Raw genomic sequence first — 23612 nt, 5'->3', positions numbered from 1 at the left:
AGTGGAAAATGCAGACTGGCAAGGTAGTGATATCACAGCTACTCCTGGAGTCTACTTAGCCCTAACTAATTGTCGTCCGCCAGAGAAAGAGCCAACTCTCGTTCCTGACGCGGTCCAGGAACCACCTGTCTGGGCAGATATGACTAATGCATCGGAGGAGCGTAGTCACGGCTACATGCCGCAAATCCACCGTCCCCCGGCAGCCCTGGACCTCGAAGACGCTCCCGCGCGGCATGGAGCAGAGACCGAAGTACATCCTCGACCCCCACAGGGTGTTCCCTCCGAGTTTAGCGGCTTCACGGGCGAGTTCGTATTCATCCTACTCTGCTCTATGGGCCTATTCCTGTTTGGTCTCTTTCTCGGCAATGTCGTTATCAACCAGGCTGTATTCCCTCACAGACTCGGGGTCAGCGAAAGCAATACTCCCTGGTTGATCGGCTCTTTCCTGCTGGCGAACGGCATCGCTGTGATTGTGTCCGGGTCGCTGGCAGATCTGTCAGACCCGAGACTCCTAATGATTCTGGGCTTTGTTTGGCTCGTCGTCTGGAATGTCGTGGGCGTTTTCAGTATCCGACCTTCCCTACCTGTCCTCTTTTTCGTGGTCAGGGCCATGCAGGGGCTAGCGATTGGTGTCCTGCAGTCAACTTCCATGAGTCTGCTGGGGCGCGTGTACTCGCCTGGGATTCGGAAAACTAGGGTTTTCTCGGTCATGTCCGCAATGACGCCCGTGGGCTTCCTGGTCGGCTGTCTACAAGGCGGCGCCCTCACCTCACACCTGCCCTGGATCTTTGGAAGCAATGCCATGGTATGCGCCATCTGTGCCGTAGCTTCATTCTCCGGTATCCCCTCATTTGCCCCAAGGCCCGGTGCATCCGGTGATCAGCTATCGCTCAAGCACTTTGATGTGCTCGGCGCAGTCCTGGCGGCGATTGGCTGCGGCCTTATTATACTCGGCCTGACGCAAGGTGTCCCCAGCGACTGGAGCCCATACACATACACCCTGATCATTGTGGGAGCGCTGTTTCTTGTTCTGTTCTACTTCGCTGAAAGACGAGCATCTCGACCGCTTGTCGATAATCGGCTCTGGACCACCGCGGGATTTCTCCCACTAGCGATCTCCTATTTCCTCGGGTATGGAGCATACGTCGGCGGATGGATGTTCTTCGCCGTGCGGTTTCTCCTTACAATCCAGGGTCACGCTCCCATCACCGTGGCCCTATACTTTATCCCCAATATGATCTGCGGCATCCTTGCTACATACACCGTTTCGAAAACCTTACATCTCGTCCCCGGACATTGGATCCTCATCGCTGGAATGCTCGCGAACACAATGGGCCCTGTGTTCTTCCTACCTCAAACCCCGAACACGACGTACTGGGCTTTGTCGATGCCGGGAATTGCCCTCGTGACTTTCGGACCGGATCTGACATTCGCAGCCGCGTCCATCTTCATCACATCCAATGTGCCCCGCTCCTTCCAGGGCTCAGCCGGGAGTCTACTCGTGACGATTCAGAATCTGTCCGCAGCGATTGTGACGGCTATTGGAGACACTATCGGAAAGGAAGTCACCAAAGCCGGCGGGGACGGGTATAGTCTGGACCTCGGCGCTTTACGGGCGATCTGGTGGTTTAGTTTGGCGATTTCGCTCGCGGCGGCGGCGGTTTGTGTTGGGTTTGTTCGCATCCCGAAGAGTGAGGAGAAGGATCACGTCGAATGAATCTGAAGCAGTCGGAGACAGATGCAGCAAGTACTACGGCGCTCACAGGGGAAGCAGGTGGGTTTCATATGTCAATATAACAAAAGTTCAAGGCAATCTTGCAGGGGATGAGTTATTGGGGATGAGTTATTTCTATAATAGACAGACATGGAGAAATATTCCCAGTATCTTGGACCGCATTCAAAGCATACCTTCTGGCGCAGCATGCGCCGGCAAGACGGCAGATCCCAGAGTTCCATCTCTGCCCACAAGCCAGGTTACAGCACAGAGAAGCCTCTAGATCGCAGTCGCACTACGCGCGTGCGCAACCGTACTGACCATCCTCAGAGGCGCCCACCCGACTACTGACCGCAGAGACGCCACACGTTGGGAGGTTAGTAATTCGGTAGCTTCCCACCAGGGAGTCCCTTACATTGCATGTTTTAGCTGTTTTACTGGTCGTTTCTAACACCCGCGGTGTGTATCGTAGTAACCTCTAGTATTTGCCGCTGGCCTTTTGTTCATATTGAAGACAGACTTCAGATGTTTCTCCATTCTGTATACCTATTTCACTTGCGTAATGCAATCGTACTTAACACGACACTATTATGAATGTAGCCTCCCTAAGCGCCCACTGCCGCTGAATACTCGTTGCTGAACGGATAATCCACATATCCTCACGAAGAGCTGATTTGATAAAAGGTCTCGCGCTGGTACTTGCTCAACTCCACCCCCTGCTTGAGCCGATACACCAGATCCGGATTCGAGATGAAATGCCGCCCGAACAACACCACAATATCTTTGTTCGGGTACTGCTCATCGACTAGCCTCCGCGCGTTCTCCAGCCCATAGCCTCCAGCCACCAGAATCGGCCCATTCCAGCGCTCGATCGCAAAGTCCAACGTCTCGTGGCTCTCATCCACACTCCCGTCATAGACCCACGCGCCGTATATGCGCGTCTCAACGAGCGACAGGTACGCCAGGCCCAACCCGCCAGCCCGATCGACAATATCTGCAAACTGGGGGATCGGATCTGCCATGCGCATGCCCTGGAACCGGGACCAGGGACTCAAGCGGAGTCCGACGCGGTCCGCGCCAATCGCCTCCACAGTCGCCTGCAGCACCTCGTAGAGCAGCCGAGACCGATTCGCGACGCTACCCCCATACTCGTCGTCGCGCTGGTTACTTGTGTCCTGCAGAAACTGATCCAGGAGGTATCCGTTGGCGCCATGCACCTCGACACCATCGAACCCGGCCGCGCGGGCGTTCCGCGCTGCTGTCGCAAAGTCGACAACCGTCTGCCGGATCTCAGCCCGGGTCATGGCCCGCGGTGTCGGCGCGGCGGGGTTCTCGTCCGCCGGGATGGGAATCGCGCTGGGCGCCACGATGTCGATTCCTTCACTCGCCGCCACCGTTGGGTCGGCCGCCCGGCCCATTCCGAACAGCTGCACGTAGATGAAGCTGCCCCGCGCGTGCACCGCGTCCGTGATCTCCTTCCACGCCGCGATCTGGTCCGCCCGCCAGATGCCGGGGGCGTTGGAGAACCCACCGCATGCGGCGGCGGAGACCAAGGTCCCTTCGGTGATGATGAGGGTTCCGGGCTCGGAGGCGCGTTGCGTGTAGTACTCTTTCATCAGCGCGGTGGGAATGCGATCTGGGGTGGCGCGGCGGCGGGTCAGCGGTGCCATGCCGACGCGGTGCTGCACTTGGATGGCGCCGATCTGGAGAGGCTTGAAGAGGCGTGATTCCGTCATTGTGGTGGACTGACTTATCTGATTGAGCATAAAAGGTTGAAGTCAGCTAGATTTTGTTGTTGAAATCTGCCCCTCTTTTTCGCTATACCGGGTCGTTTATATATTTCTTCCATTCCTGCCTTCGAGTATTGTTAGCATAGTCGCCATCGCAGCTGAAAAATGTGCAGAGCCTGATAAAGTAGCGAGTTGTTGCCGAATGCAGGAATGATGATATGTCGCCCCGAAATGTCGGAGTTGATGAGAATATCTTGCAAGGGTCCAAGATCTCATTAGGGCAAAGAGGTCGTTCCCAAAAAGGAAACGAGATACTTCCTATTTGGGCATAGTCTGTCTTTGTCATTCGGATTTCTAAGCAAGGCTGCTGAGGCTTGGACTTACTGTTCGACACATTCAACGAGTATCATACCCATTATCGTTGCAGGACTGGCAGCTTAAGCAAGCAACATGGCCGGAGACTTTCAGTTTATTTCGATCCAAGTCAACGAGCCCGTAAAGGACAAGGCGACGCGGCGTCGGGCGCGGTCGCACGCGCTGAAGAAAGCGCTGGAAAGGAAACGGAAGGACCAGCAACGCTCTAGGACCAATTTCATTCTGACAACCTTTGAAGACCCGGATATCGATCCTAATTTCAATGATTCAGCTCAGACAGTCAAGCCATATACCATGACTTGTACCAATCCACCAGCTCCAGTTTACTCCCCCCTCTCGAGTGCTCTCGATCCGTTCCAGACCCTTGCAGTGGACTCTTCCAGGCTGCAGGCACTGCTTGGTGATTGTAAGTGGTTCCTCCTCCATTTGCTCGTTTCTTTGCTCTTATCCCGCTGATTACCCGGCGTCCCAGATAGGGCCAGGCAAGCTCCTGAGCCGGTCTTCAGCGTCGCCGAGGAACTGGCCTTCCAGAGCTTTCGCTCGGTCTTTCGAACTGGCTTCCAAGACCCCGCTCTGATTAATGCCGTGATGCTTACTCTCGCATTTGCCGTCACCGGCGGCAGTCTGGACCGGGAGTGTTTGCGGTATCAGGGTCATGCGATCACATATATCCGCGAGCGGATGGACTCGGAGCATGACGCTGCCTCGGAGGCGGTTATCGGCGCCATATTGCTGATCGCAGGTGTGGGGGTATGTTTAGTCAAATGACCCACATGAAATCCCTATTCATGTCTTGGTGCAGATAGTAAGTTTCCGCACTAGGCTCGCCTCGGACTGAAGCCCCAGGTCGAACTTCACATGGGCGCAGTGCAGCAACTGCTGCAAATCTGCCAGAGAAAGAGCATCCATCTGACTCCGGGAATCCAACGAGCCATATTCTGGTGAGTGACCCTTATCAACTGTACCGTTACTATGCTTACCAGTGTACCCTGACGGGCCATTTGATGTACTGATGTAATCGCCAGGCAAGACCTGAACTCATCCCTCATAGTGGGGTCCAAACGCATCGTCAACCACACCACCTTCGCCCCCCTCCTCTGGACCCGGGATGCCTTCGTGCCCAACTTCTATCGTCTCCCACCAGGATTTCAATCCCGGTCGCACATCTTCGGGGAAGAGTTCAGTACAGTTCTAGAAGACGTCCATGCTCTGCAATGCATCCGGAACATCCCGCGATCGTCGCACATTGATGCGTTGGGCATGCTGCATATCAACAACCACGTCGCCTCCATCCAGTCGCGGCTCAAGGCCCTGTCGGGGCTGAGTCGACTGCAGGAGTGTTGTCGTCTCGCGGCATACTTGTGCTCCATGACGCTGTGCTGTAAGATCTGGTGTGAGTTGGTGCTTCCGGTGAGTAAAATTGCCCCACGGCACACGGGAGTTCAGGAATCTTGGTTGACTGACTCCGTTTTGGTGGTCCAGTCGCACATGTCATCCCAGCTCCTCTTTAACATCAGGACGCTGCGTGCCGACGCCGACGCCGGGGCATGGGACGGCGATCGGGATGCTGATCTGCTCGTCTGGCTGCTCCATATCGGCGGCGCATTTGCGCCGGTCGGACCAGTTCGCTCGGGTTATGTGAACGTGCTTGCCCTTGATTATCCCCACATCTCGTGGGCAAGACTGCATCAGTGTATGCGACAGTTCATCTGGTCTGATGACGCGTTCTTGATGCCGGTCAGGGCGCTGTGGACCGAAGTCTCGCAGTATCAGTTGCGGGGAGTGTGAGGATTGAGTGCTTGGTTAGTCTGCATTCTTCCACCTCAGACTCAATCTGGCGGCGCCAGCTCAACTCTAAGAGCGTAATGATTTATGTCTGTAAATGATACATCTAAGCAAGTCTGCAAATATTGGGTGGAAAAGTCTGCCCATGTCGCTCTAGGATGCTTACATAGTCTGTCAAAACCTTGTTCTGATACAGTCAAACCCGTGGGAACCGTTCACGGTCCTACAATTCACCACATCAAGCTTATCAATCATGATGTGTAAGTATATCACCGGATTGGCGACCACCCGCCGTTTGTATTACGACCACACACACGCACTTGATCCAGCAGACTGTCCGGTATCCCGCCAAGTGGTGGAGAGGGGAAACGCCTAGGGGCCTTCCAAGTACCCGTCTCTCCCTACTAGGCCCTTCCACTTCCCTCCGATGTCTAGACGTCAGACCCTGACCACCGGGACGCGCGTAGCTTGTCCGAAAAAACGTATAGTAGAACAGCCCCGAGCCCGACGAACCCATGCAGGCCCGCATAAAAACCGAAGCTAGTCAGGAAACCACATCTTTCCACGAAGGGCACAATCCCGTCTGTGATGAACGGTTAGCAGCCACGCCGGGCATAGGCGTGGCTCGGAGCCCGGTAGGGGTAAGATCAGGCCGTCGACTTACATCCCATGCTGAAGGAGCCGAGGTCTCGGATCAGACCGATGATCGTCATCAGCGCCAAGCCGTGCGTGAGGTTGTTTGTACCGGCGAGATAGATTGCTACGGACAAGGGATGTTGTAAGTAAAAAGGTTGAGCCCTGTGGCCCCCCCCCTGTATGCGGGAGGAGGGAAAGGGTTTGGGATAGCACACTCACACATCAACTCCTGAGAGACACAGAAGGCTGTCAAGACAAGGAAATCTGCTCGGTACGGGGGTTAGCAGCTCAATTTGGGGGTTAAAAGTGAGGGACAGGAGTCGACTTGTATAAAAAGATACATGCAAACAATGGATCGAGACGCCGCGATAGAAGCCGTCGGCGATGGCGCCAAACCCTAGAAAACCGGACATTCCTGAGCTGGGGACAGTGTCAAGTTAGTGAATACGATGCGGGAGAAGATGTCAGCCTTATTCCTCTTCCACCCTGCCCCGGCAAGGGGAAAACGCCTAGCCAGGATCACAAGGATGGAAGTTATGAACAGGCGATCCTCAGGCTTCCTGTACGACCTAATACGACCCCGCGCACAGGACAGGACAGTACCGTACTGTACACACTATACAAACTGTAGATTACCGCGTGTCCGTCGGCCCGCTTCCCCCGATAACCGGGGCTACATCCGAGGCCCCGACGCGGTCTTCTGCACCTCCCAGTACTTTGGATCGGTCTCTGTGCGATCTCGAGGACGGGATATTCCTTCCCCCGTGGAATCAACCGTGTGGGTCGATCTGCCGCCTAAGAATCGATTCTGGTGGACTACCTATTCTAGCACCAGCGTAGACAGTTTTGTAGAGAATTTAGATTATCTGAACTCCCAACATACACATATTTCTACAGGCGAATCTCATTCCCTGAAGTGGTTGCTGTATCCATCTGTAATCGAACGCACGGCAGTGTACCCAAGCTGTCAACTTGCGTGCTAAAAGGGAGGCGAAAGCCTGCAAAAGGCATTTTACGACGAAGGGTCGGTTTCAAGGTCCTGTATTATCATCCTCAGGGATGATTATCAATGAATTTCGATGAATCAACTGAATCTGTGTACAGGAATAGTCCGAGCAATCACACATGAGACATGACTCTCTGGTCTACTCTATCAGAATTCCAGATCCCAGACTTGCCCGGAGACAAGACCCCTACCGGATCGAGAGTATCCTTCAGCAGGGTGGTGAATCGGCGCAAGGCACCCCCGTTGAAATCGAAATGAGATGCGACCTCGTCCATGTATTCGACGTGGGTGCGGTACTCGGTGTAACCCTGGGCGGCCGCGTCCTGCAGCAGATGGCGGAAGAGCCGGTCCATTGACTGTTCTTCGTGGGGGGCATACACCACGAGCTCGATGGCGAGCACGTAACGGGGGTAGACGTGGAAGTCGGCGAAGAAGTCGAATTGGGCGTCGATGGTTCGCTGCTTGGCCGTCAAGTACCAGTCGTACAGCTCGCGGCCCGAGGGGGGCAGGATGGGCGAGAAGCACACATGGCCACTGCCCTGCTGCCGACTGTTGAGGCTTTCCAAAGGGGCCAGAGTCGGGATTCCGCTGTGAGGGACTTCCTCGAATCCCACCTCATCCGAGTTGATGACCTGGGCCAGTCGCGCCGGGGAATTCGCGCCACTCAACCGTCGCCCCCGGGATGACACTGAACGCTCGCTGGATCGTCTTCAGCAGCCCCGGCAGCACTTCCACCGGTGCGTACAAGGAGAAATAGGCTTTCCAGAACCCCCACCCCTGTCTCGTGCGGATCTCCTCCAGTGCACTGTATGGGACGCAACTCCCCGGGTTCATGTACTTCTTCATCTCTGCGAGCACCTCCGGATTCTGCGAAGTAAGCGCAATGCGGAAGATATTGGCGATCGACGGGGAGTTTAGGATCACCGAGCGGCGCATGAGATCCGACAAAATGCCCACCAGCGGAACCAAATCAGATTCCTGTGGGACGCTGACTTCGACGGTGGCGTAGGCCTCCGGGGCCGGGGTAATATGCATGCCGATCTTGGTAACGACTCCTATCGTGGGAACAGTGAACGCGTCAGCTTCAAGGTTCCCATGCAATGCACCCACCAACGGCGTCGTTCACGTCCCTTCGAAAGGCTCGTAGATATACCCAGATTTGACTGATAGAACAGGCCGTCCACACTGGGACCATAGCCACTGCAAAATGGTCAGCCAGCCGATCCAACTCCACCAAAATATCACACCGACTTACCCCTTGAAGAGCGGAAACAGAGCACTATCTTTCATCGCCCCCATCCCCGTTCGGATGAGCTCGCCAGTCGGCAGGACCACCTCCATCCCACACTGGGACTGGGAATGCTCCCCCTGCGGCGTGTAGCCAAACCCACGATCGAGCGTATTCCCGAGAACAGACCCCCAACCAATGGCCGGGACAGAAGGCCACAAGTTCAACCCTCGCTTCTTGATCTCATGGTAAAGATCAAAGAACGAGACGCCGGGTTCTACAATCGCATAGGCGGACTCCTCGTTGATCTCGATGATTCGGTTCATGCGGTGAAGATCCAGGACTACGCAGCCTTTCTCGACCGGAGCAGCGCCTCCGTACCTGAAGTTGTCAGTAAGCAGAAAGCATTCGGAGCCAGAAGAGCGTGAATTGAAGGAAGCGGGTTCTCACCCTAGATTCTTGCCCCGTGAAACCGTCCACAAGTGAACAAGGTGGGCATTGGCCAGCCGCAAGATCTCCTGAACCTCGGGGACCTCCTTTGGACGGACTGCACCGCTGGGATCATGTTTGGCATGCAGGGCAAAGGGATCCGCATACGAGTGTTGCCCATGCGGGCCTTGCAGTGCGCCATGGCTGGGAGTGCGGGAGATGTTCTCTTCTCCGATCAGGGTGGCAACCGCATCGAAGAACCGCTGTAAAGAAGATGAAGCCATGCTGAGTGTAAGGGTGTATGACAAGTCCAGGTAAGAGTGGGTGACGCTGCTTGGGATGTTGTGCTTGGTCTTCCGCACTTCCCGTGGTCTTGTCGGGATAAATACAATATCGAAAGGCATCCCATCCCCAGCCTTTTCTCCGCTTGTTCGGCAATCCTCCCATAGAGTTGCGGGGAAGGTCATCCGGCTCCTGCCGTGGACAGGAGGATGTTGGGGATAAAACCCGCTTGCGACACTTCCAACCGCACGGGTTTACCCCCCGATGGTTACATAATGTGGATTTCAGGGCTATGCACCAGCTTCATTACTTCCATAATACAATTCTCCCCTCCGTGAATTGCGCGGCAATCTCTTAGGTGCCTTTTTAAATATAGACGGCCCTTTGTTACTGAGGGCTGATCCAGCGTCTTCGTCTCGCCTTGTGCGGTTACAAGTGATGCTGTGTGTAGCGCACTATTAAGACACTACATATATTGTATCGCAACGGTACCGGGCTACCTGCATCAATTCAACTGCCTTCCCAAGTCGGATCGCAAAGGCCTCGTCAACTGTGGAATCAGAGGTACGGTATACATTACTTCAAAGGCGTAGTCTGCATGTCCGATCCCGTGAAATATCCTCTAAACAATATCTACAAATTCACAATGCGTGGTTATTGGCAAAACGCGGGTCGGGGCAAGATCGGAAACGGGCCCCACGGACCCCGCGGGAGCCGGCCCGGGGCAATATGATATTTCCGCTACGTTTCCCTCTGTTGAGTGCCCGGCACTCAGTGGATGTGCTGGTGGTATGAAAGAAAAGAGCCGTTGAAAATTACTACAGCAGGCTGTAAGATACACGAATGGTGCAGTTGCCTTATCGTCATTTCGGTTCCTTCTCTCGTGCCTGAACAGTATGTGCCGGATGATGCTCGGCCTAGGGCGAATCCTGCGAGATGACCACTGTAGCCTGCTGACTGCGATCGAATCGGGAAGCAAATTAGGGCTAGCAGAGAAGCTAGACCAACAATCAACTAGAAGCAGTAATGCTGGTATCAATCGTGGATTGTGGATTGTCGTTTACAAAACAGAGAAATGCTCCGATCTTGAATGCATCTCGTAGGACAGGAGGTATTAAACCTCGATCGAATCCTCATATCTAAATAAGCCCGAGTACTTGATAACCAGGTACAACCGAGGTCGAACGTTTATCTTTTGCTTCGTCTAGAGCCGCCCATTTACCGCCGCTTGCTACCACGCAGTCAAATTTAGAAAGATGGTTCATGTCACCCAGCCAGAGGAGAAGAAGCTCCGCGTGGCTGTTGTGGGAGCCGGGCTCGCGAGCACGGCTGTGACCACATACCTGAACAAGTGTATATCCCCTTCCCTCTGGATAAATCTAGACAGCTAATCCATACCGTGACAGACTGCCCAACGTGGAGGTCCAGATCTACGAGCGGGATAAAGTGCAGAGATAGTCGGGCTCGTAGGCCTTCCCGGGCCCTCATTCCTACCACCCTATGTTCCCGGACCGGAAGTGCGTGAGCACTGACAATATGACCGCAGATGGATCGGAGTGATGAATAGCGGGCAAAGGATCCTGGACGAGCTCAGCGGTAAGGTAGGGATTGTGTGCTGTAGACGGTAAGCAAAAACAACATCGATCAGCATATTGCCTGGGTACTTCTGATAGTAGTATAATCTAGCTTTCACCGCGGGGTTGAGTCATGATATTCTGATAATCAGCATCTGAAGTGACCAGCGGACAATTGCCACTGATGTGATTTGCGGTTGACGCTTAAGCCGCGACGATACACTGTGTGGTCCACAGCTAAACTGCCTCATAGTCTAGCGTGATCGGCAAGCTTCAAAACAAACAGCAATCTAAAATAGCCTAACTAGATTAGCCAGAATAGTTAGCGCTTATCTCGGGGTTAGTCACACCAGAGCCGGAACAAATGCTGCGCGGGAGGGCTTGACCCCAGCCTGACATTCATGAGTCACATCACTCTTTGGTGCTGTAATGGGCTTTGTCCTCTGTTTGGGAATGCAGTTATGTCACAGAATATATGCAATGTCAAGGATGATGTTTTGATGAGACGCACTTACAGCATAAGGGTGAGCCGAGCTCGGCTTCTCCTACCACTGCAGTCGAACCGACTTCATACCAAGCTTTCCCTATGATCATGTCCCTTCGGCTAAGGGGCTCGCCTCTGAAGACCCTGAGTCACTGCTGAATGGGGAGATCAATCTTCGAATAGCCCGTAATCAAGGACGAGTGCGGTGACGCGTCATCCAGGGCCGGCAATCTAATGGACTACAGACTAGTGAGCAACGGCGCCACGGGTTGTTTGTTAGACCATCGCCGGTCCTTAGACTAGCCACTAGTCTCTGAATCTACGTTGACCAAGATCGGAGAGTCGAATGTATAACACCTGCCCTCTCACCCACCAAAGGGCTGCTGCTGCCTCTACCGTCGAAATGAATCTCACTACCCTTCCCACCGAGCTTATCATCCATACCTGTGACTACCTGGAAGTAGCTGACTGGTGTGCCGTTCGGCTTACCTGCAAGACACTCTTCCTTCGTACGTGGGAAGCCTTCGCGGACTCTAACTTCCAGACCGTTTGTGTTCTGATCACAAGTCAGAGTCTGAGCCGCTTGGCGGCCGTGGCTGCCGATGAGAATCTTCGCACACGAGTGAGAAATCTCTGGATCGTCCCCACCCTCTTCGAAGGATCGCTGGAGAAAAACCATGGTCTACCGCGAAATGAAATGCGACCACTACGGGAGAATTGTTTCGCTGCGAGTTGTTACGCGGAGGGATCCTGGAGTGACACTGAGCTCTCTAACCGTTTCACCGCTTACCAATCGATTGTTGCGGATCACTGTCACGTATTGAGCACAGGCACCTTTGCAAGCACTATTCGTGAGTTGCTCGCCTGCTTCAACAATCTGGACGGTATCGGGCTAAGGTCCTGTCCCACAAGGCTCTTACTCGATTCGACCCAGCCAGCGAATTTCCCCTGTTTCGGGGTACGCCAGCTTCGGCAGCAGCTGCCCTGCCGCAGTGCGACTGCTTCCCCTGCGTACCTGTGGCAGGAGAAGAAAAGAATGGGTGATAGACATGCGAGTGTTTTCTCTGCCGTGGTAAGCGCAATCATCTCCGAACAGCGAAAGCTGCAGAGACTCGAGACGTGCGATGATCATCACTGCGGCGTGGCAGCACAGGAGCTGACAATCCTGAGGACGGAGACGACAACACCAGAGTACAAGCGATTCTTAGCCCTCTTACAGAATCTTGAAAGCCTCCACTTGTGCCTCTCTGGCACAAACAAGTCGTTTACCTACTGTTATAAGGAAGATTGTCTGCGGAATGCGGTAGAGATGGTGGCCGCCGCCCCCAGCTTGCGGACACTTACCTTGTCGCCCTGCTACAACCCTGGCGAGCGCCTGCCGACTCAGGTGTTCTCCCAGCTCGCACCCCGCGTCCACTTCACACGGCTGACGGAGCTGGACTTGCACGGCGTTGATACTACCCACGGTGACCTGCAAGCGTTCCTGCGGTCCGCTGCCACTACCTTGCAGCGTCTTACCTTATCTTCGGTAAATCTAGTCGAACCTATCACCCCCGCCTCACCTTGTCATCCCGAACCCCACTCTGCCGAGAAGCACCAGTGGATCCTTGATTGCAGGGCAGAGATCGTGCGCCGGTGGCGGGCAGTCTGGGTCAGCCTCCACGACGAGATGGCCTCGCTTCGGTACTTGTGCATGCGGGACTTGTTGTTCCATGGCCATAGAGTCGAGGTGAGCGATCCCGCATGCACGCTGAGCGGGACGGCACCCCAGACATTGCCTTTGAGGTGCAGACAAACACGGACATCGGCGCAGAGATGCCCTGCGAGCCCTGTCGTCTTCGAGGCTGACAACGCGCAAATCACGCTGAGCGAATGGATACGCCAGTTGAAGGTTGACCCGGCCCAGCGAATGAGCAGTAAGTAACTTCCCATCAAAAGAGCATTTCCTTCCAGCGACCCTATTGCCCTTTTGTCCTTGCCCTGCTTTTGTCCTATCACTGCAATCTCCAAATAGAACTGATGTTCCAAAGGATTCTTCCGGCTGCCCTGGCGGCGGGAGGAGCGGCCCTCGCGGTCAATTCCTTCTGGCTCGATAGCCTGTTTCCGGCCGGCGGGTCCGGGTGGATGGAGTGAGCTCAGGTCAAGGCTCAGGTCAAGGGAATCATAACTTTTAGCTTCCAGTATATTGTATTTCACCCCGTCGAGTGTGGGATTTGTCAGCCTTTCGTTGTGTTAACTCGAGTTGCAGAAGAAAACGCTTGTGCCTGCGACCATTTTTACAATAGCTGAACACTGTTTTGTGGTTGTTTGATATCACAACGTAGAGGTAGAGGCTTTATGTCTTTTTTTTGTTAACAATAGGTCTACAACTTCAAAGCAAACGTGTAGATACGGCTTACCCAGCTTGGCAACAAGACACCGCGAGCACGCGATCGATGTTAATCAGCACCGAACTCTGGCATTCAAGACAGGGTTCGAGCTTGACTGGCTTCTGTCGGGCTAGCGCATCGATATTAGTGATATCCCCAAGCTGTCTTTTCTGAACGTTGTATCCAAGCTGGACCAGACTACCTGCTCAGCTAAGAAATACCGCTTACTTCCATGTACCCCGCCATCGTCCTCCGACTGTCGCCTTCGAGAAACCACGATGAGAAACAATGATAACTCTACTCTCCGGCTTCCTTACCATCTGAGATTATGCTCGTAACCGGGCAGTCGGAATCTCTCCTAGTCGGTAGTCAGTTTCTAGGATAGGACGAGCGTGAGTATGCTAGGCTAAGGCATAGGCAGGCAATAGCCTACCCAACCCCCAGCAGTTTTCAATCGGCGGATCGTTCAGCAGATTCACACTCCCCCGCCTAGCTTCAGGGGGTGCAAATTCAGTGCTGACGTGGTTGTCGCTTCGAATGCCGATTAGCTATTGGACCTGTGTCCATTTGCTGCCGCCATGTCTCGGATACCTACGCCGGCCACGTAGGATACTACTTTTCAAGGATAACCTCCTTCAGGCAGCAGCTTATCGTTACCCAGACAAATCAGCCGTATTATTTGTAATTCCAGCCTGTGTGGGTACTGCTGGGGTGATCTCAATAAAGCTTTCAATACTGTTTCCGTCAGCTGAATGTGGATGACACAGAATGGACAATTGCTATAGATTTCAATTATCTACATTACGCCGCGGAGGCTTAATGATACGCCGTGGCTGCAGATCCGGTTTTGCAGGTCGTAGTCTACGTGGCCGCGGTGGGAGGGTCTAGGTTGATTGACTTCACATCTTCACGACAAAGCTTCTTTGGAGAGGTGTGAGCGATCGGAATCTGCAAGTATCCCGGGGGGGGGGGGGGGGGGCGGGGGGGAATCTACAGGGGCGGGGGGGGGGGGGGGGTCTGACGGAGTATCAACGGACTGGATGCCTACTTTTTCGATGCCTGCGAGGACGTTTATTAAGAGCTAAGGAAGCCCCACGATTCTACATGATTATCATTCCAATTTTTTCTACTAGTTCGTTGTCAAGATTGCATTTCTCTGTTTCCCCCAAGCTTTGCCTACCCCTTCAGAGATTGGTTCTGCGAAACTCTATCACAGAACAATATTAGAAATGGAGGATGGTAATGTTACCCCAATCGAGATACTCTCATGTTGGTTCTAACTTGAATAGAACATTCAAGCACCGGCTCCAACCTACATACCAGGGCCCGTGCGTCGGAGCTGGGCTGGAAAAGGTAGTTGAAAAGGATCATTCTCAGCGGCGACGAAGCTGCCGTCGAACGATTCCTGAATGGTCACCCCAGTCTGGATCTCGAAGACTCATTTGAATTCAAGTTTCCCGGGGACGGATTCGATTCTGGGGCCGGGATGACTTTCTTGATGCTCGCCGGTGGTCTGGATCATGCTAGAGCTGTGCGTGTGCTGTTGGAAAAGGGATCCAACATCCTCGCCGAAACCGATGAGCTTCGAGATACCGTACTCCACTTCGCCACTCGGCGGAATGTCTCTATGGCAACCTTCCAAATACTCCTTGAGAGGGGTGGGTTTGAACTCATAAAGAGGCAGAACAAGGACAGGAAGAGTGCCTTGCACTTTGTGATAGATTATGGAGGCCCTGAGATGGTCAGATCGCTGGTTGAGAAGACTGAGGCATGCTCGGACAATGCCGCGAGTGAAGTTCTGGGCCAATGTGACGATGATGGATGGACAGCACTGCACCACGCAGCGTACAGAGGAAAACTCCACTTTGTGGAATATCTCCTGGAGCACCGGGTAAATGCGTAGGCCAAAACGGTGCGTGGAAGGACCGCGCTGCATCTGGCAGCTTGGGACGGGTACTGTCGACCTATTAGCCCCAGACGTCAATCCGTGGCTCGAATTCTCGTCGACAAGAATATTAATTCCACCACCCAAGGACATCCACTCATAAATCAAAAGGATGATGCCGGCTGAACGGCACGTCATGTTGCTGCTATCCAAAGATACCCTGATATTTTTAATCTCCTTCTCGAACGAGGTGCGGATTTGTATGCCACAACAGATAACGGAACAACCGCACTGCAGCTTGCTGCCTCTCACAATTCCTTGAAGAATTTAGAAACAATTCTCAATAGGCTTGATGTAGACTTCAAGCTAGCGAGCAAGCCACCTTTACACAAGGGAACGCATAGAGAGGCTCTTGAAAAGCGAAGAGACTTTGTATCCGCAAAGAATACGCTCTACTATACAGATCTGTGGCTGGCCGCTGACAGATATTCACTAAGCTCTGTCCTGGAGAACCTGGAAAGCAAGGCGCTTTTCCCCGAGCTCCCTGCACAAGATGAACCACATTTTCCGGATTCCGGGGAGATAAAGCATGTGTCCGATCTTCTCCTCCATTTTATGAGTCTCCATGAGCAGGATCAGCCCTTTATTGTGACTGATACCACCGACACGCCTACTATGAAGTTCAGGTTGGACAATCCCAAAATTATTGTGAATCATATGGATGCAATTATATACTAGGCCGTTCTGAATCGACAGAAGGCTATTTTAGACAAGTACTTGGCTGGATCACACTGTCTTCCACATCTGGATCGAGAGGGCATGTCATGGGCTGCTGTGGCCGCACTCGGTGCCGATATTACTATCACAGACACTATATTGAGAATTGAATACGGCCAGTCAGGAATGGGCGACTCCCATGCGACCGATCTCCTTAGTTTGGGAATTAGCAGTCAGAATCTTTCCTTCATTCGAGCTCTGCTACACTGGTTAGAGGCACAATCAATGGCAGATCGGCATGATGATGACAAACGGGATATCCGCGACGTGAAAAGCCATGGAATTCCTGTCCTTCCACCGTCGCAGATAGTGAGAATCCTGTTCGATAACAAGGGGGATGAACAGAATTTAATATCTTTATCCGCCTGCGGGGGTTCTTCAAGCCATAGGGATATCGAAAGTTTTCTATGGAAGGTCTTGGATCAGAGCGTCGGCAAGGATCGAGAGCATTTTGTCAATCTAGCAGAGGAAGATCAAGACAGAATCCTGGAGCTGGTAGCCCGCTATAAGTCTCCAGACAATGAGGTATACTTGAGCCACTACCTCGAGTATTTGTTATCTGCGTCCTTGACGTAAAATGTGCTTCGAAAGGCCGTGTCACTCAAGAAGCCCGTTGTCCTCTGGTGGCTCCTTTCTAACGGAGAATACCCTACTGAGGATGACATCAAGCATGCCGAGGAGCAAGCCAAATTCTGGGGTGAAGATGACAAGAATGGTCAGATTATCCTCGAGCTTTTCAATGATCCTCCGCCGATTCGGCAAACTAGGGCCCCGGCAGACGACCATCATCGCCCTAGCTTCGAACATCCGGCCTCAGACTTCGGTTCACCAAGGGGTACGGTGCTCGACTTCCTTTGCGAAAACGGTCAGGATCACTGCCATGTTCTTTTCCATCTCAAGCACTGTCCGGTAATCGATATCATCTACAGCAAGGGGCCTGAAACCATCATGTATGACTGCAAGTATCGCGAAGTCACAACACTAAGAGATGCTCTGCAGAACGCTCCGCCAGCTAATCCCCTAGGAGATTCTTGCGAGATAGACGATCCCGAAGAGTCCAAGATGGCGATGGAGCAAGAATTAAAGCAAGCGCAAAAGGGTCTTAGCGAACCAGACGTAAGATGGGTACATATCCCGGTGACCAATGTAAGAGATGCCATCCTAGGTGCTTCTCCGGTTTCAATCTCTCCCGCAAGCTAACTTCGAGCTTTTGCCACAGCTAAGATGCGTGAAGGTATACTTAGTACCCATCGGGTCCAATCGCATTGACTGACATGATCCAGGAGCTTTTGGTCCGTCTGTCGAAGGACAAAAGCTTAACGAATAAAGACCACCGACCACTCGCCTCATTCATTGACAACAACCAGGTTATACTGGATGCTGGTGGTCACAAGGCCTATATGAAGCCCCAATATGTGGTACAGGTGAGCCCAACAGTGCCTTTTTCTCGCGGACTACTCGGATCCTTGCACGGTGACATTGACTTCCATGGCCGGGACAAAGGGTGTCTGCGATCAGAGCCCGGCAGAGAGAACCACGCAACATTGTTCTGCGATATATGTCAGTAGGACGTCTCTATAATATATCCGGCAGGACAACTAACATGTGTAGTAGATGCCATTTCTAGGTTGGTCAAAGTGGCCACGCGAACTGGACCACAACTGTCCGAGGCAATCGCTTCCGGAGCCCGTTGAGTCCCAAGAGGACCCCACAAACCAGGAGCAGTCCTACATGACTCTCGATCAATACAACTACTCATCGATCAGTGACAACAGAAAGAGACAGTGATCAAGTTGCTGGGCGCTTCACTCGACCGAAGGATAGACGAGGCCCAGACAGCACGCCGTATTCAGGTGCTCCTCGGTACTCTCCTACAATACTTATCGTAAATCAGCTGTGGCTCTTTACGCTTGATGAGAGTATGTACTCATATCAGTGTATCTCATTTCGCGGTTTGGGGCTATGTTAGGCAGGGCGGTCTGATTGGCAGTAAAGCTGTTAAGTATAGAGATTTTAAGGCAACCGGGCTTCTGTAATGTGGCATGAATAGCCTCCCGGAGTATGCTCTTATACAGACACTCGTTTAGCATTTTACTGCCGTCATCATAGGTCTGGAACCGTTATAGACATATGATGCCCAACGGGTGTGCAACACTGGAAGAGCAGAAGCCAGGCCGGGTTCTCAATCTCTTTGATCAGGAATCTCCGGACTTGCTTGATAGGTAAAGACAACATCTGTCAGACAATATTCTTACGGACCAATACGAGATGGGTGCACGGATCATTTTATTGCTAGAACTCCGCTTTCCCCATATGAAAAGCGTGGGCAGATTCGTCTGCAATGATATGGTCTCACATCATGAGCATTGCTCATACAAATTGTGGCAACACTTCGGCCGCACATACCTCGTCATCTCCAGGGTGACGCGCCACCCCAGAACTATCACCACGAGACCCCAAATCCGACGGTGATACCAGGCCCCCAATATCCAAATCCTTAGCACGAACAGGCGCCCAGTCCTTCGCAGTGTGACTCGATCTCAAGACCTCCACTAGAAACTGATCAGTCTCCGTCGGATACGCTACCCCGGTCCGGTTCTCTCCGTCTTGGGCGATGCGCTGTAGAAGGTCCGCCCTGAGCGCCTCGGTCGCCAGCGCGGCCCAGACCTCCGAGTTGACCAGCCCCTCACTGTGGGGCCAGGAGTGCATGGCGTCAAGGGCCTGAACCCGCAACGTGAAGTCCGGACACTGGGTCGCCACGATGTGCAGACCACCGAGGACGAGTGGCTCGATGATAACGGTCGTCGTGCTGCGGGCGAGGGCGCTTATAACCGCGAGACTGCTCGATAGCAAGGTGGTGAAATCCGTGATAATCCGTGCTTGGTCACTTGCATCACTGCTGTCGTGTAGCGTGAGTTTCAACGAGACTGTCTGGACTACCTCGAGGTGCCGCAGCATAGTGACAGCGCGATGTTCCTTGCTCGTCAGCGTCTGCGCGCGGGTCTGATAGAATGAGTTGAGGACCCGAGTGAACTGCTGGTAGCGTGAGAGAATCCGCTGGCGAGCGAGCCAGAACGCGTCATATTCAGCAAGAATTTTGGCTTTCGGCGTTTGCCAGGCGTGGCCAATAAAGCCAATTGAGTGGTTGCTGATCCTCATGAACGCTACTCGGGCATCGGCCACGCTCTGGATAACAATCGGATAATCCTTCGTCACCCAGTCCGGCTCCTCGCGTTTGGTATCTTCCTGTTGCACAGTTTTCCAATATAGATCGGCCTCCATATCCAGGTGGTGAAAATAATCAACCAGAGCCGGATCAAATCTCTGCCCGCGGGCCTGTGCTTCGCTCATAATTCGCACCCCGTGTTTCACGTGCACAATAGTAGTGTCGAAGTTGCCCCGCATATGCTCTCCGATCACGAACAACAGGCAGCAGATTAGAACGGTGTGGATCAGCTGCGGGTCGTTGGATCCCTGCCGGCGTCGCAGCAAGGCTGATGCCCGCACCGACTGCTCCAGCGCGAACTTCAAATGATCATCATCGGCCTGTGCCCCAGTGAGTCGCATTCCATTGGTCTCCGCGGCTTGCTGGATCGCGCTCAGCATGTTCACCGCATGGCAGACGGCCGGTTCCGTGAAGCTCAGGCGCAGAATGTGGCTTTCCCAGAGTGGGGAATCAAACAGATCCGCGACACTGGACACGGTGCGGTGCTGAAAGTACGAGAAGCAGCGTTGCTCGTCCGACGTCAGAACCCATCCATGGCGCTGGACACACACCACCTGGGGTAAGGTGGTTTGTCGCCCCCAGGGGAGTCGATGGAGATCATAGTCGCATTTCCGACCGGTGGACGTGCAGTTCTTGCACGCACCGGGCAGTTCGTCGCAACGGATGCGGCGCGCACTGCACGTATATCAGGCGGATTTATGGGCAGCAGTTCCTCCGCAGAGCACTTACCGGCAGGTGCGGCATCCCGTCTTTGATCTCGTGTATGCACGACGACGGGCAGGTATTATGGGTTCAGTTCCAGGCATGGTAGCTTTTTGGTTAGCCTGCAAGCGAATAGCAGGAGGGTTACAAATATGATAATCTCTCCGTTTGCGCAGCACGAGACAGGAGAAAACGCATTCTTTCAAGTGCAAGGCACACACTTGATTATGAAGCCGTGGTCAACGGTCGCAGGTCCTAGTCTTGGCCCAGCTCTGATCTGAAAGTCGTCAGTGGTGGAAACATGGATCTGATAGGGATAATTTTCCTTGGATCCGGGGTCCAGCTAGCTAGGTATGAATAAATCCCCACGTGCGATTGCTTCCTCGCTTGCAGTCATTATATGCGTTTGCAGCCCCTGAGAGGCTGAGAGGCGCAGAGAAATGTGGGAACTGTGCCGTGTGTCTGTCTATAATATATTGAACTAAATTCACTAACGGCCTATGGCCGCAGACTGGTTCGATAATATGTTTGCTAGTGTCCCGTATAGGATAAGCACAGACTACCAACATATCTATTGTACATACCGATTCCCTTCTGGCTTCTGCATCACTATGTATCAAACCTACTGCACTACATGCTTTTGGTATCATTCGTTGCTCATACTTCCGTTTTTCTTTTTTTTTCTTTTCAATGTACAGAGCTAGCCAGAGTTTGCTCGGACGGGGCCAGAGTTCCGTGGGGTGTCGGGGATAAATTCCCCTTCGGGGTTAACTCTCCACTTTCCGAGGGGCCCCCCGCTTCGCCTCGGGGATAGAGAGATGCTTATGGAAAGGGAGCCGCGGACAGACCCTTCTAGAGTTTTCAAACCTATATTGCTGTATGTGAGTGGTCAAAGTCACTATACTATCTTTGAGCCTCAAATCAGCAGGATCCAGTCGTCCCTTACCATTTTACACGCTACGCACCTTGACTCACCCGTCTCCCAGTCAGCAGACCCCCGTCAAAAAGCAGACACTAAGCTTTCAGTCATAAAGCTTAATTGTTTTATATCTCAGTCAAATTTTATCTTACCATCAACAGAAGATTATGATTAGAATTGATATTCCAGTTCGATCGCTCAATGTATTATTAATTTCTAGTACAGTGTGTGTTGTCTCACGGCCTGCTGGAGAAAACCATGTATAGCTAAAGGTATACGTGAACATTGAGAGAATTGGATAGAACAAATCGCAGGGTAGACAGTACAGTGACCTCCCTACTTAGATATTCCCTATTCCCTCTCAATTCCTTCTCGAGGTGTTTGTATTTTCTAACGTCCCATTCAGATTTTTTGATTGGACCATGAGCGCGGGACATCTTCACCGCCTAAACGCTGCGCAACTATTCAAAAGGGAAATCTGGTGACCATTAGTAGGTAGGTAGACTTCTTCAGAACTAACCAAACAAGAGCCCTGATACGCTTAATAGGTTGAACGCGGACGAATCTCTAGTAACCGAGCTCTCGCAAATTCCAGAAGGCGATGAGTGGGAGAGAGATTTGTAACGGGATCCATCAATTGACCAACAGCGGCGATGTTGAACAGAGAAAACTTTGGCAAAATATATTCGTGCTAAAGACACGTTGAAATACGAACTTTAATATACTTATCTTACATGTTGCTTTCCAGAAAGGATGTCTCCCTGTTATTGAGACTTCAAATGACGACCAGCAATGCTACCTACAGCGCCTGATTGATTGAATCGTTGCCGCCCTACCGGGCTGACCATCTGCACGTGACCTGCAACAATCGACCAGACCACACTTCCTACAAGGCTCAGCGGAGGGTTAAACTTACATCGAATAACAAAAGGAAGGCATAAAACCCTCCCACATTTTAGAAATGCGAGATTTACCGATCGCCAAGAAAGTGAAGTCATGGGGTAACAGTGACCGATGAGCTCCACCGAGTATGTCGGTCGGCACGTGACCTTGTCGGGCTGGGTGGCTAGGTATAGTGACAGCATAACTTAAGTGCTACGAGTACAAATGTGGAATGCCGGACAGGGTTCCCAGTAGAGTTAATAGAAGAGTGAATCTGACCTCCTATCGCTATTCTTGCCTCGAAATCGTAATCGGAGATCAAAGCACGAGGAAGTGACGCAACGCCCTGTACTGCACTTGCCGACCACAGCCATACATCATTGTTCTCAACAAGTCGACTCCACAAAAACAGCAAAATAGACAACCAGAAAGAAGATCCAAGAAGCAAGAAAGGTGCCAACAAGATGACTGACGAAGAATCCCCTATTTCACCCAAAACCTTCGCCATCCCCGAACCAACCGTGACCTTCGTCCCGGAGACCGACCCCTCCCACCCGACAATCCTCCTGGAACCCTACCACGTCGACCTCCTCCCGGAATACGACTTCATCAGCCAGGAGTACCTGATCTCCGGCACCGCGCAGGGCCAATCATACTGCACGCGCCTGCTACTCCGGCGGCCCGCAGACCCCGCCCGATTCTCAGGGTTCGTGGTCGCCGAGCCCTCGCACCTGTGGGGCGGGACGAGTATCTGGCGGCATGTAAATCGGTGGGTTATGCGCAATGGTGAGTCGCCTCCCTATCCTTTATTCTGATCACGCGAAAGCAACCCGGATCGACGAGATCAACTCGAGGGAAATGGGTCTAACACAGCCTACATTGCGATGGGGGGAACAGACCACGCCTGGCTCGAAGTCGACTCGCAAGCCCCCTCAGCCACCGAGAAGATCAAGAACGTCGACCCGGACCGATATGCAGCCATAAATTCCATGGCAGCATATCGCAGGCGGGCCGGGACGGCGATTGCCCGCCAGATGAAGTCGGGGTTCCTGTTACCTGAGGATGCCGAGGTTCTACGGCGGGAGACGGTGGAACGAGTGCATTTCTCATGAGGTGGACACATGAAGCGAACTGGAATGCGGTATTTGCAGTGGGTATTAGGAGATGAGTTCAGTGATGACTGTGATATAAGTTGATACTAGTTCAAAAAAAACTCGGACCAAGCACAGTTCTTTCGACCACATACTCCCATCGCACTGTTGCTTGCACAATGTACATGTAGTCTTTTCAACTCGGAATTGCACTTGTGGACAGAATCACAAACGAAACGACGAAATGGAACTGACGATAAGACCAAAAATAGAAAAGAAACCAAACGTGTTACAAAAGCTCGGAGAGTACACATAATTGATTTGGCTTCGCGGCTTGTCCCTCATACACATCAAGCCCCGGGCTCATGCCGATGGCATTTAGGGCTAGAAGGATCCATCCCCATCATCACATCTAACCAAATGCCAGTCTGATATTTCTAAGAGTCGCAATAGAGACTGTAGTGAACATTTGCAGATAGAACTACCCAAGACAAATTCAATTTGCCCCTTATAATATT

General features: G+C 52.7%; 9 protein-coding genes across 9 annotated transcripts; 5 read left to right on the top strand and 4 right to left on the bottom strand.

The window, feature by feature from the left end:
• Window positions 1-175: 175 nt before the first annotated feature.
• On the top strand, window positions 176-1717 carry BO86DRAFT_313392 (MFS general substrate transporter; the record flags this gene model as incomplete). Its single annotated transcript, XM_025668004.1, has 1 exon — window positions 176-1717. The coding sequence occupies one exon, from the start codon at window positions 176-178 to the stop codon at window positions 1715-1717; it is 1542 nt and encodes a 513-aa protein (XP_025527483.1).
• Window positions 1718-2303: 586 nt separating this feature from the next.
• Window positions 2304-3456, bottom strand: BO86DRAFT_430527 (alkene reductase). Its single transcript, XM_025675708.1, has one exon. It carries the CDS (start codon window positions 3448-3450, stop codon window positions 2374-2376), a length of 1077 nt encoding a protein of 358 aa, XP_025527482.1. The 5' UTR covers window positions 3451-3456; the 3' UTR covers window positions 2304-2373.
• A 412-nt stretch (window positions 3457-3868) lies between these two features.
• On the top strand, window positions 3869-5715 carry BO86DRAFT_430525 (uncharacterized protein). Its single transcript, XM_025675707.1, has 5 exons — window positions 3869-4225; window positions 4292-4569; window positions 4642-4760; window positions 4845-5229; window positions 5302-5715. The coding sequence occupies exons 1-5, from the start codon at window positions 3895-3897 to the stop codon at window positions 5605-5607; spliced, it is 1419 nt and encodes a 472-aa protein (XP_025527481.1). The 5' UTR covers window positions 3869-3894; the 3' UTR covers window positions 5608-5715.
• Window positions 5716-5915: 200 nt separating this feature from the next.
• On the bottom strand, window positions 5916-6636 carry BO86DRAFT_95146 (uncharacterized protein). The gene is made up of 4 exons (XM_025677826.1): window positions 6586-6636; window positions 6460-6504; window positions 6269-6364; window positions 5916-6187 (listed from the first exon to the last, which is right to left on the bottom strand). The coding sequence occupies exons 2-4, from the start codon at window positions 6461-6463 to the stop codon at window positions 6036-6038; spliced, it is 252 nt and encodes an 83-aa protein (XP_025527480.1). The 5' UTR covers window positions 6464-6504; window positions 6586-6636; the 3' UTR covers window positions 5916-6035.
• Window positions 6637-7010: 374 nt separating this feature from the next.
• Window positions 7011-9187, bottom strand: BO86DRAFT_430513 (FAD-binding oxidoreductase; the record flags this gene model as incomplete). The annotated part of the gene is made up of 6 exons (XM_025675705.1): window positions 7011-7028; window positions 7390-7878; window positions 7916-8301; window positions 8400-8446; window positions 8502-8855; window positions 8925-9187. 6 exons carry the CDS (start codon window positions 9185-9187, stop codon window positions 7011-7013), a joined length of 1557 nt encoding a protein of 518 aa, XP_025527479.1.
• A 2459-nt stretch (window positions 9188-11646) lies between these two features.
• Window positions 11647-13376, top strand: BO86DRAFT_430510 (uncharacterized protein; the record flags this gene model as incomplete). The annotated part of the gene is made up of 2 exons (XM_025675704.1): window positions 11647-13159; window positions 13258-13376. 2 exons carry the CDS (start codon window positions 11647-11649, stop codon window positions 13374-13376), a joined length of 1632 nt encoding a protein of 543 aa, XP_025527478.1.
• A 1722-nt stretch (window positions 13377-15098) lies between these two features.
• Window positions 15099-18099, top strand: BO86DRAFT_456349 (ankyrin repeat domain-containing protein; the record flags this gene model as incomplete). The annotated part of the gene is made up of 6 exons (XM_025677159.1): window positions 15099-15511; window positions 15845-16205; window positions 16236-16799; window positions 16866-17420; window positions 17519-17834; window positions 17902-18099. The coding sequence occupies 6 exons, from the start codon at window positions 15099-15101 to the stop codon at window positions 18060-18062; spliced, it is 2370 nt and encodes a 789-aa protein (XP_025527477.1). The 3' UTR covers window positions 18063-18099.
• A 526-nt stretch (window positions 18100-18625) lies between these two features.
• On the bottom strand, window positions 18626-20306 carry BO86DRAFT_430507 (Zn(II)2Cys6 transcription factor domain-containing protein; the record flags this gene model as incomplete). The annotated part of the gene is made up of 2 exons (XM_025675703.1): window positions 18626-20175; window positions 20230-20306. 2 exons carry the CDS (start codon window positions 20304-20306, stop codon window positions 18645-18647), a joined length of 1608 nt encoding a protein of 535 aa, XP_025527476.1. The 3' UTR covers window positions 18626-18644.
• A 2161-nt stretch (window positions 20307-22467) lies between these two features.
• Window positions 22468-23115, top strand: BO86DRAFT_379405 (uncharacterized protein; the record flags this gene model as incomplete). The annotated part of the gene is made up of 2 exons (XM_025670678.1): window positions 22468-22789; window positions 22901-23115. The coding sequence occupies 2 exons, from the start codon at window positions 22468-22470 to the stop codon at window positions 23113-23115; spliced, it is 537 nt and encodes a 178-aa protein (XP_025527475.1).
• Between the last annotated feature and the right edge of the window lie 497 nt (window positions 23116-23612).

This window comes from Aspergillus japonicus (assembly GCF_003184785.1).
Source record: "Aspergillus japonicus CBS 114.51 unplaced genomic scaffold BO86scaffold_25, whole genome shotgun sequence".
In the NCBI taxonomy this organism is placed as follows: Eukaryota; Fungi; Ascomycota; class Eurotiomycetes; order Eurotiales; family Aspergillaceae; genus Aspergillus; species Aspergillus japonicus.
The sequence above is the reverse complement of the archived record's forward strand: the minus strand, read 5'-3'. Positions and strand labels throughout refer to the sequence as shown.